The sequence below is a fragment of the Phoca vitulina genome, unplaced genomic scaffold (assembly GCF_004348235.1).
Source record: "Phoca vitulina isolate PV1807 unplaced genomic scaffold, GSC_HSeal_1.0 scaffold41, whole genome shotgun sequence".
In the NCBI taxonomy this organism is placed as follows: domain Eukaryota; kingdom Metazoa; phylum Chordata; class Mammalia; order Carnivora; family Phocidae; genus Phoca; species Phoca vitulina.
In genome coordinates this window covers 2233003-2249446 of record NW_022589744.1, presented here as the reverse complement: position 1 = coordinate 2249446, position 16444 = coordinate 2233003, and the positions used below count along the sequence as shown (strand labels likewise).

The following is a 16444-nucleotide window of genomic DNA, read 5'->3' as shown; positions in this document are numbered from 1 at the left end:
TGATCCCGGGACTCTGGGATCATGACCTGAGCCGAAGCAAACGTTTAACCGACTGAGCCACCCAGGTGTCCTGTGATTTTATTTTCTTTGTATAAATACCCAGAGTGAAATTGCTGGGTCATATAGTAGTTCTGTTTTTGACTTTTTGAGGAACCTCCATACCGTTTTCTATGGTGGCTGCCAATTTACATTCCCACCAACAGTGCACAAGGGTTCCCTTTTCCCCATATCCTTGCCAGCACCTGTTATTTCTTGTCTTTTTGATACCGGCCATTCTACCAGGCATGAGGTGCTATCTAATTGTGGTTTTGATTTGCATTTTCCTGATGATGAGTGATGTTGGGCACCATTTCATGTACCTGTTGGCCATCTGTATGTCGTCTTTGGAAAAATGTCTGTCCAGTTCCTCTGCTCATTTTTTAATTGGTATGTTTGTTTGTTTTGGAGTTCTTTATATATTTTGGATATTAATCCCTTACCAGATATGTAATTTGCAAATATTTGCTCCCATTCTATAGGTTGCCTTTTCATTTTGTTGATGATTGACTTTGCTGTGTAAGAGCTTTCTAGTCCGATGTCATCCCACCTGTTGATTTTTACTTTTGTTGTCTTTGTTTTTGGTGTCAAATCCCAAAAATCCTTGCCAAGACCAATGTCTAGGAGCTCACCCCCTATATTTTCTCCTAGAAGTTCTATGCCTTCTGGCTTTATGTTCATGTCTTTAATCCATTTTCAGTTGATTTTTGGTATGGTGTAAGATAGGGGTCCAGTGTCATTCTTCCACATGTGGCTGTCCAGCTTCCCCAACACCATTTATTGAAGAAACTATCCTTTCCCCATGGCATATTCTTGGCTTTTTTTGTCATAAATATATTGACCATATATGGGTGGGTTTATTTCTGGGCTCTCTATTCTGTTCCATTGATCTCTGTGTCTGTTTTTGTGCTGATACCATACTGTTTTGATTTCGATGACTTTGGAACATAGTTTGAAGATAGGAAGTGTGATGCCTCCAGCTTTATTCTTCTTTCTCAAGATTGCTTTGGCTATTTGGGGTTAAAAAATAGTGCTTAAAAAATTTTTTTTTTATTCATTTATTTGGGAGAGAGAGAGAGAGCGAGCACAGAGGTAGAGAGGGAGAAGCAGACTCCCCAATGAGCAGAGAGCCCGATGTGAGTCTCGATCCCAGGACCCCGAGATCACGACCTGAGCCGAGGGCAGACGCCTAACCAACTGAGCCACCCAGGTGCCCCAAAACAGGGCTTTTTAAAATGCAAAATACAGAGCTGAGATGGAAAGCAAGAAAGGGAACTCTTCAGATGCTGGGGAGACAAAGAGGGCTCATGCAGCAGTGAGTGGGGGCCCATGTGGGAAATCAGAGTACGTCTATGCCCAAAATGCTGCAGCATGGCTGCTTGTATGGGGAGAGCTGATCCTCCATCAAGCTGGGAGCCAGCAGATGGCTTCCTTTCTAAGGGGGTCCTGCAAGAAGCAACCATGAATTTGACCCTGGGGACATCCTCACAACACATGTACATGCCGTGCGCATGGGACCCTGCAGAAGAATGTTCCCACTGAAAACGGCTCATAGGTCAAGATGACCAAGTATAAGAGAAAGTGTGTGCAGTGAGGGTCAGTAATGATCACCGGTCCCCTCTGAGCCCTTTTCCAGGTGTTAGGGACCCTTTGAGAGCTTTTAGTATATGAATCCTCATAAAAAATATATGAGGTACATACTGTGATCAACACTCCCACTTTATAGATGAGGAAACAGAGGCACAGAGAGGCTGAGGAACTTGCTTACAATCACACAGCTGGCAAGTAATGGAGGTGGGACTCAAATCCGCATGGGCTGGCTCCAGAGCCTGTGCTAAATGACAGACACACCTGAGGAAGGACAGGTCTTGGAGCAATCTGAAAGGGATTTAAAATATAGATCTTTACACCATATGGAAAGATTAAATGAAACTGGATTAAAGACCTAAGCATAAGAGCTAAGATCCTGAAACTCCTGGAAGAAATCATTTGGGAAAAGCTTCCTGACGTTCAATTTGGCAGTGCTATCTTGGATAGGACACCAAGCGCACAGGCAACAATGACAACGAAAACCACACTGGACTTCATCAATTTTAAAAACCTTTGCACATCAAAGTACACTAACAACAGAGCACAAAGGCAACCCACAGAATGGGAGAAAGTGTTTGTAAATCACGTATCTGGTAAGTGATTAATATCTGGAATATATAAAGAACTCCCAAACTCGGCAATGAAAAAAAAGCAACAACTCAATTCAGAGGGGGCAAAGGACTTGAATAGGCATCTCTCTAAAGAGGAGATATAAACAGATAATAAGCACTTCAAAAGATGCTCAATATCATTAATTATTAGGGAAATGCAAATCAAAACCGTGAGACACCGCTAGGATGAGTATTACCAAACCACCCAGAGAACCTCATCTGTTGGTCAACACGTGGAAAACCTGGAAGCCTCGTGCAGCTGGGAATATAAAATAGTGCAGCCACCATGAAAAATAGTATGGTAGTTCCTCAAAAAATTATAGGATTACCATGAGATCGAGCAATTCCAATCTGGGGCCCATATTCAAAAGAATTGGAAGCAGGGTCTAGAGCAGATACGGTGGTGATGGTTGCAGGGCAATATGAATGTACTCAATGCCACTGAACTGCATGCTTAAAGATGGTTAAAATGGTATATTGTATGGTATGTACATTTTACCATGACTTAAAAAAAATACAGATCTTAAAGTGATAAAAAAAAAAAAAAAAGAATAGAATCCATGAAGCAAGAATGGGCTTTTGTGAACACACAGGAGATTTGAAAGAGAGATGTGAAAATGAAAAATATAGTTATTAAATTAGAACAACGAAAACCCCTATGGACAGGTGAAGCAGCAGACTGAAATGCGAAGACATGACTGGGGAATCTCCTGGAACGCAGGACAGAGAAAGAGACAAGAACTATGAGCAAGGATTTAGGAGACACAGAGGGCAAAATAGAAAGCCCTGAGCAGTATCTGGTAGAAGACCCCCAAGAGGAGCCTGGAGAGAAGGGGGAGAGTGGCATTCAAAGAGATGATGCCCTCATTTCCAGAACTGAAGGAAGCCGAGTCCCCCAGTGAACAAGCTCTTTGCACTCCCAGGAAGTCAAGGGTGCAAACACCATGAGAAAGTTCCTCGAAGGCACTGGAGGGAGATGTGAGCATCCAGCTGTCTCCAGCAAGCCGCTCTGGACATTTTCCTCCATCTGTCTAGTGAGGGGCTGATCTCTGCTTGACTTTCCTGCTCTCACAGTCTGTGACTGGGGGTGGTGATGCGTTCATTATCAAGAGAGGAAACTATATACTTGAGGTTGCATATTATCTCATCTAATCTTCATAGCAATCATGAGAGGGTTTGCAAGAACCGTTTTATAGGCTCAGAAAATGGAATTCTCCAGGTCACATAGGTGGTAAGTACAGAGGCAGGATTTGACTCGGGCCTAAACCAAAGCCACGGGATTCACTTACGTTAGAGCCAGGGTGGGACAAGAAGGGGTTTGAGAGATCAGAGAAACTGTCCAGCGACCATACCCACCTTTGGCCCTTGTAGGTAAGAGCTGGTCACGGAGGAGTGATCAGCTGTCAGACATTAGCAGGGACAACACAGGGAAGGGCTCAGACTTCAGGGCCATTGGTAGAAAATGCCAGAATGGCTTCTCTTTCTGCTGTCACCCCCTCCCCTTCCAGGTAGACCCAGTCCTACCCTCCTCACCTGAGGCAGGTAGACCCAGTCTTACCCTCCTCACCTGAGGCAGCAGCAACAGGAGTCTAAGCAATTTTCATATTTCAAAAGGTCTAAGGGATAAAGCTGGTCAGGCGGAACCCAATGTGAAGTTTCTTTGTCCTCAGTCTGTAGCTCAGATCTCTGGGTGTCGAATGCTGGTACCCTCATGCTGTTCTACCAGCTGGGACAGGCAGTATGAACCCCCGTGTTCACAAAGATTGGAAACCGGGTGTTGTGACAATGACCTTTGTCTGGCAGACCAGGAGCTTTTAAAACATCAGGCTGGGGAGGAGAGTAATTAAAAAGTCATTGGTGGTAGAAGGCTTGGAACTATTTAGAGGACATGTTTATAAATTCCATTGTCCTAAGTAATCATAAACTTCTACCCGCTTGCATATCCAAAATACCTCAGCTCCACATCCTGCTCCATGGAATAGGCCTATATAACCTAGTCTACCCACAACACACACACACACACACACACACACACACACACACACACAAGCATGCCCACAAATACACAAACACAGACACACATAGCAGCTGGAGACTGGGGGGTAAAAAAAACCTGCGGACTAAAGGATACTGGGGGACAGTCATTGGGGGCTCGGCCTGGGTGGGGTCAAAGCTTCAGCAAAGCCGGGGACAGGCTCTGGGCCCCGGGTCCTGACAGAGAGAACCAGGCTTACAATGGGAGCCTCTGGCCCTGAAAAACTGCCAACTTCTATTTGACCAGGTTCTAGACTTGGCATTTAAATATCTGAAAAATAGATTGTATGTTAACTGGAAAAAGGATACACAACTATCGATATACTAGGATCTCATTTAAAATATGTGCCGAGAAAAAAACAGTGGAAAGTCAACTGTCAATGGTGCTTGTCTTTTGGTGTTCATATAAAGGGCTTTAACCTTCTTTATAGTTTTCTGTATTTTCCGAATTTTCTATAATAAAGTTATTAAAGCGTCCCTCAAAATTCTAGTCCCTCAAGCCCACCTTGGCTTTCTGAGGGAAGGCTCAGGGTGAGAGCATGAGCTCGGGGGAGGGCAGGGGTGGCCTCCGGCAGTTAATCCCTACCTGAGCACTAGCTCCTGCCAAGCTCCAACATTTAGGGCCCCTCTCCAGCTGAGGTGAAGGGATCTGGCCCGGGACCCCATGGGCAATACTCAAGGAGCTCTGTCTGGTAACACAAGTAGACATGGAGCTGGGGCAGGCAGGAGCGTGAGGTGACTAATGGGAACAGTTCTGCACCCTCAGTGAGTCAGACACGTGCAAGGCTTCCCCCCCCAGGGAACCAGAGGACAGCCAGGAGCCTTCCATCTTAAGGACCTGCCATTTTATGGGAACAGCTGGGGCAGTGCTCCTGAAGCACTGGAAACGCAAGGCCGGAAGCCCAGAATGTCTGCTCCCCCTTTGCTTCCCAGAGTCCCCTTGGGTGGGTGCCGAGGCTGGCAGGGGCTGCCTGCCATGGCAGGACATTGGCTGACTGCCTGGGCTAGAGGTGGGTGCTGGGGCCAGAGCTCTGGGGCATTTTCCCAGGCTCTTCTTGGAGGAGGATGAAGACGCCCAGTGAAGTGACCCACTTGACTGCCAGGAGGCGGGACAGCGTCCCTGTGCCTGCCCCTGGCTTCCCCATGAGGGACACAGACTCAGATGGGGGAGGCAGGTCCTTTAATTGTATTCACAGAGAGACTGGGAGGGGGGCTCCACGTTAGGCGGCCTGCTGCCCGGGGACTTGGGGGCAGGGACCGCAGGAGTTTGTGGTCTGGAGGGCGGATTGTCAGCACAGGATTCGAGGCACGGTGAGGAGCGACAGGGTGAGAGGAGGAGGGCGGGCTGGGGTGAGGCATGAGAGGGGCGGTGGGTCCTCTGCCTACGACCCCGTGCCCCTAGTCTGGTCTCTCGGTGGCAGACGCTCCCCCACAGGCCCAGCCCGACCCGGTCATCTCAGGAGTGTCTCAGCTCCACCTCGGAGCCAAACTGGGGCCCGCGGTGGGGCCGGTGGAGGCTGTGGTGGCGGATGCTGAAGAGCCGCTGGGTGAGGCCCAAGGTGGCCACCAGCAGGGCGACGCCCAGGAAGAGCAGCACCCACTGGCCCACGCGGGCCTGCTGCTCCTCCAGGTCCAGGCCCAGGAAGTTGACGCGGCCGGTGCCCGGGAAGGGGCCTTCCGAGCGAGCTGGGCAGGGGAAGCAAGGAGAGCAGGCGGTGGGCAGGCCGCAGGTTAGGCTGGCTTCCCTGTCCCGGCTCGGAGGTCGGACTGCAGGCTGCCCGACCTGGGGAGGGGCCCAGCCCTGGGTGAGCTCTGGGGGCTGGCCTGGGGCCGAGGGGCACAGGGAGTAGTACCGGAGGTGGGCGTCCAGTTGTACTGAGGCCAGCCCAGCTTCTCCCCATGCCGCCCGTTCTCGGTGAGGAGCCAGTCCAGCAGCGGCTTGAAGTAGTTCATCATGGCTGACGCGGACATGTTGGACTGGCCAGTGATCAGCTTCATGGCTTCTGGCCACGGCTTACTGAAGCCCAGTTTCATGGCATCCCTGAGGGAGCACCAAAGAAGGGAAACTGAGTCAGAAGGACAGGCGGGGAGGCTCACTGCTCCTGCCCTCAGCCTAATTCCCACCCTCCATCCCCCCCCCCCCCCCCCCAAACTCCTTCAGGATTGGGAGGGCCTGGGCAGGTCTGGGGGTGGGAGTGGGAGTAGGGGAGGGAAGACCAGGGCCCAGAGGGCTCTAGTTCCCTCCTGGGATGGCACAGGCTCCACCTGGGATCCCCAGCCCAGGCCCCCAAATGGCATGTGTTCCCAGAAGAGCCCCACTGGGCTCCTCAAAGCTGAGGGGTTAGAGTGTGGAAAATGGTCAAAAGAAAGCCAAAGACTCACGCCAGGCGCTTCCCTGCCTCCTTAGAGTGGTAGATGTCACATGTGTGCAAGGGGCCCTTGTGGCCAGCGGCCTGACACAGAGCCTCGTGGAACTGGAACTGAATGACAAAGCCAACGAAGTACCTGGCGTGGAGGGGGGCGAGGCATGGGGTGGGGTGGCTGGCGACCTGTGCCCCTCACCTTCCTCTGCAGACAGGCACCCTCTGGTCTGCAGGGTCAGCAAGGTTCCCCAGTTCCATGCCTTCCCCCCCCCCCCCCCCCCCCCCCCACTCCTGAGAGGCTCCCTCTACATCTCGGGAAGACTGTTCTGAGGAGCTCTGGGGATCACTCATGGGTGAGAAGGGTCAGGGCAGAGCCCCTCAAAGATTTGGCAGGTTGCTTCCGAGGCAGTGAGGTCTCAGTTCCTGGGGTAGATGCAAGCAGAGGCCAGGTGTTGCGTCCAGGGTCACGTGCACCTGGCAGGGTGGTCTGGGCAAGGAAGCCAGCCCAAATGATCTCCTTTATCCCAAACAGCAGGGATTCCCTGGTAGAAATCTGCTGGTCAAGACCAGAGCAACCTCTCCACACTTGGTTCAGAATGTCCCAAACCAGCAGTGCAGGCCTCCCACTTTGAATGCTGGGCACAAGCCATGTGCCACTGACTTTCCTGGCATTTCTTAAAAGTGCTTTGCCAAGGTTGCTGGTCAGAATTTGGAATGTGTCTCCTTTGCCCGCCCCTGCCTGGAGAATGATCTACACTAAGCTCAGAAGCTAACCATCACTTGGGCCTGGCTTCCATGGGAAAGCTAGTGCCAGCCTGGAAGCGGGAAACCAGTGGAGAAGGCAGGTGGGGGTCCTCCCTACAAGTCAACCTTGTGCACTGCTCAGGTTGGGCCTGTTCTGAGGTGCCCTTGTGTCCCCTTGGTCCCCTGCCCATGACTTGCTCTCTGGAACATCTGAGCAGGCTTTCTCTCCCTTCCTGGACTCTGGGAACACAATTCACCTACCCCACACTTATGTATTAGGTCTTGACTATATGCAGACATCATGCCAGGTGCTAGGGTGGAAAGGTGGGCACAGCGAGCACAAACCCTCCCTCACGGGCTTCTTGGGAATACAGGTGGCAAGGGCTAGAGGCGGCCACAGCCCTCCTGGGGCAGCCCTCACCGCCCACTGCTTTGCCTCATGGGTAGCCTGGGCTCCCTGCAGCTCAGAGACATCCGGACCCCTCCCCCTTGAGGTTTCTCTAGGCCCTTCTCTCCCAGGGAGGGCCCCAGATCCACTGGGTCTCTAACCCTGGTTTTAGTGTATAGAAGTTCTTCCAGGCACAACTCAAATTATATCACAGGCAATATGTTGAATATAGGGTACCTTTACTATATAATCACAATCTTGTTTAAAAACAAAAAGTGCTTAGGTCATGATCTAGCCAAGGGTCATGGGTCATGGTTAATAATGTTAACTATCCAACCAAGGTCTTGTAACCATTAGCCAATTATAGTAGAGTTTCTCTTTTCAATTGCCTAGAGGGGAGAGGCTCTCATCACGTCAAAAGTGTGAAAAAACAGGGAACCTTGGTCTCAGGTGAGTGACCTATAGGCAGTGTGTCATGCAGCCAGGCCCCCCAGGTCACCCAGACAGGTAAGTCCCCACAGTGCAGCGACAGCACTTTGAATACTGAATGGCCTCCTCCCTTCCCCTTTACCTGATATAAGGCACGTTTGAAGGAACGTGGAACTTGGCCCCTGGGTCAAAGTCACCTTGAGACCGGGGCACTGGGGGGCAGAGGCCCTGGTACTTCAGCCTGTCAAGGGCAAAGGTACGTTGGAGGGAGGGTTTGGGGAGAATCAAGTCAGGAAGAGTTGGTGTTTTTGAAGTAAAGGGAGGTCCTTGCCCCTGGAGCTACACTGGACACTCCACACTCTGGTGTGTTGTGCCTCTGTGCACAATCAGCCCCTGTGCACCTCATCACTTACACACACACACACACACACACACACACACGACCCATGTGTTGTTCATAGACACATATTCTCTCTAAACACCAGCGCCCCCCCCCCACATGCACAGACACTGACGAAGACCCCTCCCCAACCCACACCCTCACAGGAACATTCTAGAACCTGAGGTTCCACCACTCCTGGTTGTAGTTCTCCTTGGTGATGCTTCCATCGAATACCCTCCAGCGCCACTGGTCAACCAGGTAGCTGAAGGGGACAAAGGCGATCTTGTCGAGTGCCATCTTCATCAGAAAATTGATGTCTTGCTCTGCCAAGGGAAGGGAGCCTGGTCATCAGATCTCTGCCTGCCTCCTGCCCCGTCCCAGCAGCTCAGCCAGGACGGGTGTGCAGTGGGTGGAGAGGGGAGGAGCGGGCTGTGCCTCTCTGGATCTAGCGACCTGCCTCTTGGGATGGTCTGAGGGTTCCATCCTCCCGGCTCGCCCTGCTGGTGACCTTATTCCCCACTGTTCTGCCCCAGCCTCTGCCTGTGAGCCCTCAAGGGCCCTCTCGCAGCCTCCCAAGCTCGCTGCCCCTTCTCAGTCCCTCTGCCCACCGGGACCTCCCATTCCTCTCACCGTAGCCGCCACTCTCGCTACTCAGCAGGTTGATACTGTGTAGGTGCTTGGGGGTAGACACGGAGAGTGCCAGCACATCTCCAATGGCCTCATGAAAGCCAGGGTTGGCACCCTCCCGGAAGGTCACAGGCAAGTCCTTGTACTGCATGAAATACTGTATGTGGCCCATTTCGTGATGGGCCACCACCAGGTCCTCCATGTTCACCGTGGTGCACTGTTTGATCCTGGAACACGAGGAGCAGGGCAAAGGGACCTGCTGTCCTTACTGCATACAAAGCAGACCCCCATCGATGCTCTATGCAGGGAACACAGCATTAGGGGAAGGAAAACCAAAGGAGGTATGCAGGAAGCCTGAGAAAGAGGGAATCTGAGGGTTGGAAGCCCCTAAAGTATGGCCATTCAGGCCATCCCTCTGCCTCCTACTGCCCTGGAAAACTCCAGCCCTCATTGCCATGTTGCTTTCTAACTGTGCAAAGTACTTGTTCTAGAGGCATTGCAACACTCAGCTCTAATTGTGCAGGACTTTCTAGAACATGGGTTCTGTGGTTTTTCATGCACACATTTTGTTTCTTCCAAGACTTAGGCTTCCTGAAGGAAACAACAGTAATTCTCAGCTATTCTGCATCCCATGTGCCCAACACCAGCAAACGTATTCACCCCAGAGTGCCTCTGGCTAGGGCTGAAATGTCCATCTGCAGAGCCGTCCATGCCAGAGGTCCCACCTCCCTCTTTGTCTTTCCTCATTCTCTTTTGTGAACCAGTGAAATTCTCCCTTGGATCTAACCAGAGCCCTTCAGTTCAGTTGACCCCATTTTTCTGTCATTTGTATTGGGAAGGGAAGAGCTTCTCAGCATCCTGGTTACATTGAGATTGGGGTCTGTCCACCTTCTCCTATGACTCCCCATACAAGGGAAGCCCCCCACCCCAAAAGGGCTCTCACCCTCTTGATTCTGTCTACATCCAGCCCTACACTCAGTCCTCATGCCTTTGAAGGAGGGGCCCAAGGACAGACAGTCCAGTGAATCCTGGCTGCTTTGTTCTAGCCTCTCTGTGTCCATTCTTAAAAGAAGACACTTCATCAATAATGGCAGATCATCTTTGCCACTTCTCCCAAGAGGTGGGGTCTTCTTTCCTTTCTTTGAATCTGGATTGGCCTTGTGACTTGCTTTAGCCAATAAAGTACGGCAGAAGTGACTTGGCCAGTTTTGGATTTAGCCTTTAAGAGACCTGGTTGTTTTTGCTTTCTTTCTGGGGGATGCCGACTGCCAGGTAGGAAATCTGACTGCCTGACTGTCATACTGGGAGGAAGCCCAATCTAGCCTGGAGAGAGAGATGTCCCGTCAACCCCCAGCTGCTCCAGTCATCCCAGTCCAAGGACCCAACACATGAGTAAAGAAGCCAACTTGAACCTTCCTGCCCCAGCACGTGCCACATGGAGAAGAATTAAGGAACCCGACCAAGAGCCAGAACCTGGTCCCCACCCCGCAATCCCCAGCCATCAGACTCTCCATCATAGTATGGCAGGAGTAAGCCACGTCCACTGCATGTTGTCTGCGCTCCTGACCAATAAAATCATGAACATAAACAAATGGTTGTTTTATACCACTAAGTTTTGGGGTGGTTTGTTATGCAGCAATAGACAACGATCCTCCGACGAAGACAGCTTCTGAGCCTCTGTCAGTGTGTGTGTGAAGTGCCCCCAGTGTCCTCAGGTACCTCTCTGTGTCAAGGCCCATGTAGCCAGGGAGATGGCCTGTTATATGCAGAGGCCACCCCAGATGAGGGAAGGCTGGGCAGCTCACACAGTGCTCACACCCAGGACTGGCCAGTGTCTGAGAAGAACCTCGCTTGGTAGTCAAGGTTCTCCCTCTGGAAGCCAATGGCCAAGCTGGGGTCAGGCCCAATGCATTTGACCCTCCATCCTAAGCTCTGGTCCCTGTGCTTGTTTCTGCTTGCTCTGGCTGAGGGGACAATAGTAGGACCTTTACTTGGCTCATCTCCTTGCTCACTGGGCTCAGGCTACTGTCCCCTGGCTACTACCTGGACACACCTGAAGTCCTTGCCATTGTAGAAGTCCCAGGCAGAGGCATGGCACACTACCTCCCGCCCATCAGTCGGCTTCTCCAGCATTGACTTGTTCCAGAACTCAAAGGGCACGGGCAACAGCCCCAGGGAGGTGAAGAAATTGTCCGCTTCTTCAAACATCCTTTTGGGTGTCCAGCCCTGCAAGCAGAGGGAGCTCTGCCCAAACTGGGGACTAAGGGGATGGACTGTGTGCTGCAGTCGGAGTGGGGGTTGGGAGAGGGCCAAGCCAGAGGGAATTCCTGAATCAGAGGGCCCTCTCCCACTGAAGCGGAAGTCTCCCTTCCCCCGTGCCCTGGGGCTGCCCTGGAGGAGCAGAAGTGTGATGAGGGGCCCAGTGTGCACCTGCTTTATCATGGCCTCTGTGGCATCTATCTTGGGGGCTGAAGGGAAGGGCACCACCAAGTCATAGATGTTGGACCAGGTCTGAGCCCACATGTTCCCTGGAGGCAGGTAGGGGAAGAGAAGGCAGAGAGAGAGGAGAGACGGATGTTATTTCTTAGACTCAGCACCATCACCCATGGAAGGGGACTGGATCCCAGCCTTAGGATCTTAACACCGTCTCTTGAGCACCTACTGTTTGCAAACCGTGCTGGGCATTCGACACACATCGTCTTCAGCCCGCGCATCCAGTGCACCGATCCTTACCTGCTCTGAGTGCCAAGGTCTGAGTTCTAAGCCCCAGATCTGCCCCTGCTCCTGGGGCCACTTGGGCATGGAGCCTCCCCTACGGGGTCTGTGTCTCTCAGTCATCAAGCTGATGTCCCCTCTGATATTCTTGGTCTCACCAGAGCGGGATCAAGGATGGCTGGGCTCTTGGGCTACAAGCTCCCCAAACCTGGACGAGCTTTCTGGGGTCTCCCTCGTGATTGACAAATGGTCTGTGGCCCTGTCTGGCCTCTCTGCTCACAGCAACAAGTCTCCCAGGGCTGTGTCCTCAGTGGCTGGACAGGGACAGGAACCCGGGAGCCTCTGCTTTGCTCCCCTCCTTGTCATCCCTCACTGTCTTCCACTGCCTACTTCCTGCCTTCAGGGCATCTGAGTTTACAAGCCCTGAAAACACGAGGGTCCAAAAGTCGTGATGGATCTACATTCTCCATATTGTCCTCTGTGCTCCTAACTCCCCTTAGCCTGAGCGTCCTTTCTGCCCTTGTCCCTACCGCCACTATTTTTCCATCTGTCGGAGCTTCTCTCATCTTTCAAGGCTCTGCTCACGTGCCGCCTCTCGGGGAGGCCCCGGTTCTCACTCCCAGCCCCTTCCTCGCCACCCCCCCCCCCCAGCATCATGCTGCCTTGAGCTGGGATGGGTGATACGGTCTCCTGCAACAATATTATGAGCTCCCCCACAGCTCCTTCCGGGTGGTCTGTACCATGTGGCTCCGTAGCAAATGGGGTGCTCAAGGCAAGCAGAGGTTTGCCTCCCCACACTCAGCTGTCACTCCACCCCAGCCCTGGCAACATTCCCTCAGCCTCAAATCTTCACTCTTTCCACCTGTTGGGCCCTCTGAAGATCCCTCCCAGGCTGCCCTCTGCCCCCTGGGCAGCACTGGCCCCACGCTCCCTCACGGCGTCTGTTCCCCGTCCCCACCGCAGTACTTGTCCTCACCCAGCAGGTGAGCGGGAATGGGGCCCTCCAGGTTGATGTGCTCAGGCCCGTAGTGGCGGTGCAGGGCCCGGCGCACGTAGGCGTGCAGGTTCAGGTAGAGCGGCTGCAGCTCCTGGTAAAGCTGCTCCAGATCTTGCTCCAGGGACGGGATCTCGTACATGACCCTCCAGGAGTCCCCTGCATCCTCGTAGCCTGCAGAGGGGATACCCGACCATTCCCTGAGCACCCTCCGCCCCACCTCCTCTAGGGACCTCCCTCTCACCGAGTTTAGGAGGCTCAGAGGACCCTCCTGAGGGCCCCAGCAGGGCTGGGGCCCGAGAGCCGGGGATATTGGCTGGAGGAACTCACCGTTGAGCCGGGCAGCCTTGTTGGCAAGTTCCACATACTTGGGGAAGGAAGGGAGGATGGCTCTCCCCACCTTGTCTCGCCAGCCCTTCCAGGCCCACAGCAGGTCTTCATATCTCCGGGATGTGGCCATGAGATTCGTCACATCTGCGGGGAGGGGTTGAAGGGTTCAAGCTTCCAGCCCTTGGCTCACCTCCCACCTCCTATAAAGTGGACTCGGTTGGAGCTGGGGTCAAGCTGGGGAGGTCCCGTGAAGAGGCCTGTCCAGGCAGCCAGTCTAGTAACATGGGAGAAAGGCTCGGGCGCTTTCTACAGAGGCTTCCCGGGGCCGGCCCAGGGCTCAGGGGGCACCCACACCACCTCAGGGTTGCAACAACCCCATGAGGGGTGCACTGGCTTTCACATGAGTGTGCTGGTGACATGGCGGGGGCCCCTCCAGCCAAGAAGTGGCCCAGCCGGGCACAAACCAAAGGCTCGGACTCTAGAGCTGCCGCTCCCCACGGATTTCCTGCTCACCCCCTCCGTGGGAGGGACAAGTGGCTTGGAGGGCACAAGACCTGAGTTCCTGTCTAGTCTCCCACTGACCCCAGAATAACCTCGCAAGTCATGGGACCCTTCTTCCCCTATCTTTCAAATGGGGATAAGCCAACACTCATGGGGGGGGGTGCAAAAGTCAAATGGGAGCACAAGGGCCCTGAGCAGGGAGTGTGCCTCATTGGTCTCTGAGTCTTCACAGGTCCCAGGACATTTGTACGAACTGCTAGTGAGCCAGACGGAATACAAGGATGGCTGTGGAGACAAAGTACAGAGAGCCATCCCAGCGCCGTCCGGGAGCCCCGAGTCCCGGGTCTGTGTCCGGTCAAAGCCACACTGTGCGTGCAGCCTCCTCCATATGGATTGCACGGAGCTGACACGCACCTGGCGGAGCTGGGACGAGGAGGGCCTGAGCTCACGTGTCACTTCCGGAGCCCCACACAGACTCACTCCCTCACTGTCTTCCACTGCCTACTTCCTGCCTTCAGGAAGGAAGGTGGCTCCCCTTCCTGCCTTCAGGAAGGAAGGTGGCTCCCCTTCCTGGCCACCCGGCCTGAGCTGCAAGGCTGCGGATGCCATTGTGGCCGCATCTCCCTATCTGACTTGTGCTTTCTCCCTGTTTTGGAATATGCTTCGTGATATCTACTTCTCACAGAGAGAGGACATTCAAATGAATTGTTTGGGAAAAAAAAATGTATTTTGAGAATTTCACCTCTGCCCTCTGCTGATGTGAGTATTCTGTTTTGTGGGTGCTTCTTCGTTTTACTAATGGCAGTGATCTGATGGCCGGGGCCTGGATTAAGAGGCTAATTGACGGGGGGTGGTGGGGAGAGGCTGAAGGTTACTCTCTTCTGCATACACGTGCACACACAAATGCACACAGGCAGTCGTACACCCCCGCAACAGGGTGCGTGCATCCCCATGTATACAAACCGCAGGCCAAACCCTGTCTCAGGAAAACTGTCTCTCTCTCCTGTTTATTTTCCATTTCCCCTTCTATTTGTCATTGTTCTAATATGGGAGTTGGGCAGAGGGCCAGGAAGAGATGGTTTCTGGGTAGCGATTCCTCAGGAAGAATGTTTATGCCCCTGGCTCCCCAACCCTTGGGAGGGTGGGTCAAGAGGGAGGACAGAACATATCTGGGTGCAGGTACTCGAGTGTCCAGGGTGAGCTCTTCCAAAGGCGGGGGGGAAGCTACGAAGGACCAGCCGGTGTGGAGAGAGGAAGGGAACGAGCAAGAGCCGGTGCATTCCTTCGAGCGGGGAACTGGGTTCCATGAGCCGTGGCCTCAATGTGGGGGTGTGGGGGGCAAGGAGGAGGCCAGAGAAGGTGGGAAAGACATGGATAGAGTGAAGGAAGGAAGGTACCTAGAGTTACTATTCCTAGTTGGGGGTCTAAGCACCCGGCAGACAAATCTGAAGTATCTCCTACTCTGAAGGGCGGAGTGCAGAGAGGAAAAGAGAGGAGTCCAGGGGGGACCCAGAGGGGGCAGAAGCGCGGATCCAAGGGAGGGATGTGATTAGAGCAGAGATGAAGTAGGTGCCCATCCTCAGTGGTGGCAGAGAAGCCCCCATTGGTGGAAAACAGGGGAGTGAATCCCCTGGGCATGCCGGCCCCACGAGTTAGGAGCCCCCCGCCCCCTCCATGGGCCAGCCCCGCCCCCATCCCCCGCGTGTGCTCACCAGGCTCCAGCTGCAGGCAGGTGCCGTTGGAGTGGCACACCGAGGCCACGCTGTAGGTGGTTTCCATGTCCAGCAGGATCTGGTTGTACTGCAGGAGGAAGGAGAGAGGCAGCAAGCTGCACCCCTTTGCTGCCTGTCCTGCCCCAGGCACCATCATGGGCAGGGGGGGGGCCTGTGGAGCTGGGGGAGCGTGTTCTCAAAGGTGCCGCCTTCTCAGGAATTCTGCAGGTGATGTCAACACGGCAGATAGAGGAAGCAGCAGCCGCGGGAAGGCCAGACCCTGTACTGGGCTCCCTCCCCTGAGCTGGGACCTGGTCTTGACCTTGGACCTTCCGTTCCCTGCCCCCCACAAGCCACATACCTCCTCCAGCTCCTTGGCAGGCAGCGCCGCCCGCTCTAGGTCCTGAATCTTCTTTATCATCCGCTTGATGCTAGCGTTCTGGAAGTTAGTCACGTCGAACTGCCGGGCCCAGGTGCCGAACTTGAAGGTGTGGTTTGCCATCTGTGTGTTCTTCTGCAGCTGAGGGCACAGGGGGACCCGTGCCGTTGAGGCCCAGGGTCTTTGGAGGGGCCACGGGGGGAGCGGAAGGGACTGGGGGTTACAGGGGGGAGGGCGGTTTTATCAAGTTGTTGCCTTTGCTCTTCCACCAGGACTGTCTATAGTGTGTTGGATGCAGCGTGCGCCCCTCAGCAGAGACCCAGTATCACGCAAGACATATCCTGGTAGACAGAAGGGGAAGTCCCCCCCCGCCCCGTATCCTGTTAGGATGGGGACAGGTTGGCATTAGTTCTATGGCCTCTCTGAGCTTCAGGGTCCCATCTATGAAATGGGAACAAGATCACTGGTTTTGCAAAGGCTGTTGAGGAATAAAGGAAGCAACAGCCGTGAAGCACACAGTGGCCTTCGAGAAACGTTGGTTCCCTGTGGCTCACGTCTGTGTCACCTGCGCTCACCACACAGGCGGGGGGGGGGGGGGGGGGGGGGGGG

General features: G+C 53.7%; 1 protein-coding gene across 2 annotated transcripts in view; it reads right to left on the bottom strand.

The window, feature by feature from the left end:
* Positions 1 to 5419: 5419 nt before the first annotated feature.
* Positions 5420 to 16444, bottom strand: part of ACE (angiotensin I converting enzyme) — a 19051-nt gene continuing 8026 nt past the window's right edge. The window contains exons 3-14 of one of the 2 annotated variants that reach the window (XM_032429536.1): positions 15818 to 15976; positions 15457 to 15544; positions 13244 to 13387; positions 12896 to 13087; positions 11635 to 11732; positions 11258 to 11430; positions 9208 to 9431; positions 8756 to 8900; positions 8338 to 8436; positions 6654 to 6776; positions 6125 to 6312; positions 5420 to 5957 (exon numbers count right to left, since the gene is read on the bottom strand). In XM_032429536.1, coding sequence (XP_032285427.1) covers positions 5728 to 5957; positions 6125 to 6312; positions 6654 to 6776; positions 8338 to 8436; positions 8756 to 8900; positions 9208 to 9431; positions 11258 to 11430; positions 11635 to 11732; positions 12896 to 13087; positions 13244 to 13387; positions 15457 to 15544; positions 15818 to 15976 — 1863 coding nt within the window. In that variant the 3' untranslated portion in view covers positions 5420 to 5727. The remainder of the gene's footprint in view (positions 5958 to 6124; positions 6313 to 6653; positions 6777 to 8337; positions 8437 to 8755; positions 8901 to 9207; positions 9432 to 11257; positions 11431 to 11634; positions 11733 to 12895; positions 13088 to 13243; positions 13388 to 15456; positions 15545 to 15817; positions 15977 to 16444) is intronic. The other variant, XM_032429535.1, reaches the window with a different exon arrangement.